Source organism: Nicotiana attenuata, chromosome 7 (genome assembly GCF_001879085.1).
Source record: "Nicotiana attenuata strain UT chromosome 7, NIATTr2, whole genome shotgun sequence".
Lineage (NCBI taxonomy): Eukaryota > Viridiplantae > Streptophyta > Magnoliopsida > Solanales > Solanaceae > Nicotiana > Nicotiana attenuata.
In genome coordinates, this window is record NC_031995.1 from 77,957,194 (window position 1) to 77,960,773 (window position 3,580).

Consider the following 3,580-nt stretch of genomic DNA (forward strand, 5'->3'; position numbering starts at 1 on the left):
GAATGAGAGAAAATCGCGTTTGGTAGTCTCAAAATACCGGAAATAACGCCCCCTTTTCAGATATGGGCCTCTAATTTGTGGGCTACTCAATTGTAAAGTTAAATATGGGCTATAAAGTTGAAAAGGAGGCAGCCCACTTGTTTTAATGTGAAATTTTCCCTTATTTTTATATATTTGAGATGTTCTGTAAAAACTATGATCTTTAGGAGCCTATTTGTAATAACTACGACCTTTAGGATCCAATTTTAATAACTAGGATCTTTAGGGAGCTCAAGTGAAATTATCCATCAAATTTTGTAGAAGATGATGCTACTCAAATGCTGACCAATTACCAATAAAGAAAAAACAAAAAACAAATACTATACTATAGTTGGCAAAGAACTCGCCACATAGAACTTCTTTCTCCTACTTCACCCATTAAAACAAGAGAGAGAGAGATGGAGATGATGATGCTTCAAGCTAAGATACCCATTATCAATGGAGGGCTCAAGTTTAAGGAAAAGACTTTAACTTCCTCTGAATTTCATAATTCAGCTGTCAAAAAGTAAGTTGTTTTTAAAGCTATTATTCAAGAATCAATCTTTTATTTTTATATTTATGTTTGACAACTAATACTGGTATGAATTTTTGTGGGTCGTTTCGATTTTTGCTTAATATTTGTCTATCTACTTTCTTGTGCCGAGGGTCTATCGGAAACAGCCCTTCTACTCCTCCGGAGTAAAGGTTAAGGTCTGCTTACGCACTGCCCTTACCAGACCCCACCTGTGGAATCTCACTGGGTTGTTGTTGTTGTTGTATTTGTCTATCTACTTGTTGTCATTTTTATATCTATTTGTCTATTAGAGCAATTTCAGTCTTTAAATTGTTCATAAAAAGTGTTTATTTGCTTAATTTTTCATTTTTACAGATTGTCTTTGTATGTTAAATTCTAAAAAGATTTAGTCTTGGTTGAAAATTTGTGATGATGTGGCCCTTAATTATTCATTTTAAATTGTGCATATATGTAAATATGTGAATTTGAGATGTTCTGATGTGGTAAGCTTACTGAAACTTCAGTGTGAAGGTCTGAATATTGGAACAATTAATTGAGGAAATAGAATTGAAGCTTTGAATTTCTATGAAGGAAAAATAAGAATTCTGTATGAATTTTATTCTTCTATAATAATTTTCCCTAAAGATGGAAGCTTTCTGTATATAATACTTCCTCTTTTTCCCTTTCTGTGAGTTAGTTTCACATGGCACGAAGTTTAAGAAAAAGAAGAAGACTATCATAACATTTCTTTTTATTATTAAGGATAGAATGGGGAAAATGTTTCGAGATATAGTAATGTGTTATTCTTTTTGGAACGGACTAATAAGGAAAGTGTGTCATATAACTTGAAACGGGTGGAATAATATTCACTAACTTTATTAGAAAATATAAATGGAAAAAGAGAAAGAGCTTCGATGCATTATCTCAATGTTTATTTTTCTTTCTGTTGAGCAATGTAGTATTTTGTTATGTAAAATTGGCAGAACTCTCTCTGCGGTAGTATCGCCTTTCTGTTATTCAGCATTCCACTCAATATTCTGCTGATAGAATGGTGAACGGTAAAATCACATGACTATTCGGTTTTACTCCTTTTAAACAGTGTTATCAAAGGCTCATTTAAGGTGCGCTTAAGCCTTGAAGCTCATAAAAGCTCAGGGAGAGCGGTTTGCGTCGCTTAAGCTGCGCTTCAGTGTAGGCAAGGCACTAAAGCATGCGCCTCATTGCCCATGAGTTCTATCACTTGACTATTCTGTTTTTCTCCTTTTAAAGAAGCTTTTCTGTGTCAGGTTTGAATATGGGGGTATGCACAACACTGGCTTGGCTTCATCGAGAACCAGGAGTCAAGCAATTCGCGTCCTGGCTAATCCTAATGTATGCATTATGAAGGCTCTTCCACGTATGTAATACTAGTACTAGTATAATGGGTTTGAATTGCTCAAATATTTTTAACTAATGAAAAAAGATAATTTTTTTATGTCTGTGACATGTGATAAAATTATGTGAACGACAATTTAGTAAGACTTGCTTCTACTTTCTTGTTATATGAGCTATTATATCTTCGTCTTCGAAAGGTTAGCCATTAATCATGCTTTATCAGTCCTATTCGGAATTAGGAGAAACTTATGGATTAGTTAATTGAGGTTTGTATTGGAATGATATGGACTTGAATAGAGTGAAATAGATAGAGGATTCGATAGCTAACTATCAACAACATGGTATCAGAGAAGAGGGGTTTGACGTTTGACGTTTCAACAGTTTCATTGACCGTTATCTTCGGTAGTTGGTTAACATGCCAAGTTGGTGTACAATTTCAAGTCTACTTAGGTTTTAGAAATAAGAAAATTTACATTTTGTATACTATGGCGCACGGGAAATCTCAAACTTAGTACTACTCTAATGATGTTTATCCAAATTTCCTTGAAATTCTCAGTCTCATGCTTTACTATATGTAGCATGGAAATATCTTCATAGTGACTAGAGGTCGTTATCTATAAAGAGCTTCCAAATGAAAACTTTTTTGTCTGCAGGCATCTCCACGGAAAGAGAGAGTAAGGAAGGAAGTGATCATGGTGGATCCTTCAGAAGCCAAGCGATTAGCTGCAAAGCAAATGGACGAAATTAAAGCTAATGAGAGATTTCAAGTGAGTGAACCTCTAATTTCTTGCCACATGTGATTGCTATTTTATTAGCTAAGTCTTACTGTCATTAAATGTGTAAAGATTAGAAATGTACTGAATCTCTTTCACTGCACTAATCGTCTCCTAGTTGCCTTTGAGCAGATTTATTGAGTATAGGCTGCTGAATTAGTGTTCCTGCTCGCATCTCTGTAATGTTAGTAAACTTGGGCATTGAATGTGAGATAAAGCTTCCAATGACATCAAAATTTAAGTCGGTCCCTCCAATTGACTACTTCTACCCAAGTTAAAATTTGGAAGATCTGACCTGGTGTTTTATCCATGTTATAGATGATCTAATTCACAGTTGCTCCATTTAAGCTCATTTAATTCCAATATTACATATATAAAATTGAAAAAGTAAAAGTAATAGAAGTTCTTTATTGCTTCTACGGTCATAAATCTGTGGCATAGACTAAAAGACTCCTAGAAAACATAGAACGACGTTTCTATCATTATCTGTTTAGGGAGAAGGGGGGGGGGGGGGGGGTAAGGAGTAATTACATGCTCAAGTTGCCTATAATAATCCCCCTCACTGCGTACCTCGGATGAATGTTCAATCTCATTTCTTATGTAAAATTCGTGTCTGAGGAGCTGGGGTATGATGTCCTCTCCACCTTGAAGATTCTTGATACCAATGTTTTTTAAACTTGTTACTGTTACATCGATTACATTTGCTGCTCTGAATATTTTTTACAGAGACGGCGACAAATAGAAGCAATTAACGGTGCATGGGCTATGATTGGTCTTACGGCAGGATTAGTCATTGAAGGACACACAGGACTCAGTATTCCATCTCAGGTAAGAATACTAAAAAAGGCGCATCCAAGCTCAATGACAGTTACGTATGAATGAAACTTTAACTTACCCCCCC

The 3,580-nt window shown here is 35.2% G+C and overlaps 1 protein-coding gene across 1 annotated transcript in view; it reads left to right on the forward strand.

Annotated features, from left to right (window-relative positions):
• LOC109229345 overlaps window positions 337-3,580 on the forward strand; it is a 3,525-nt gene continuing 281 nt past the window's right edge. The window contains exons 1-4 of the mRNA XM_019394752.1: window positions 337-544; window positions 1,819-1,903; window positions 2,560-2,673; window positions 3,406-3,507. Of these exons, the coding sequence (XP_019250297.1) occupies window positions 438-544; window positions 1,819-1,903; window positions 2,560-2,673; window positions 3,406-3,507 (408 nt within the window). The 5' untranslated portion in view covers window positions 337-437. The remainder of the gene's footprint in view (window positions 545-1,818; window positions 1,904-2,559; window positions 2,674-3,405; window positions 3,508-3,580) is intronic.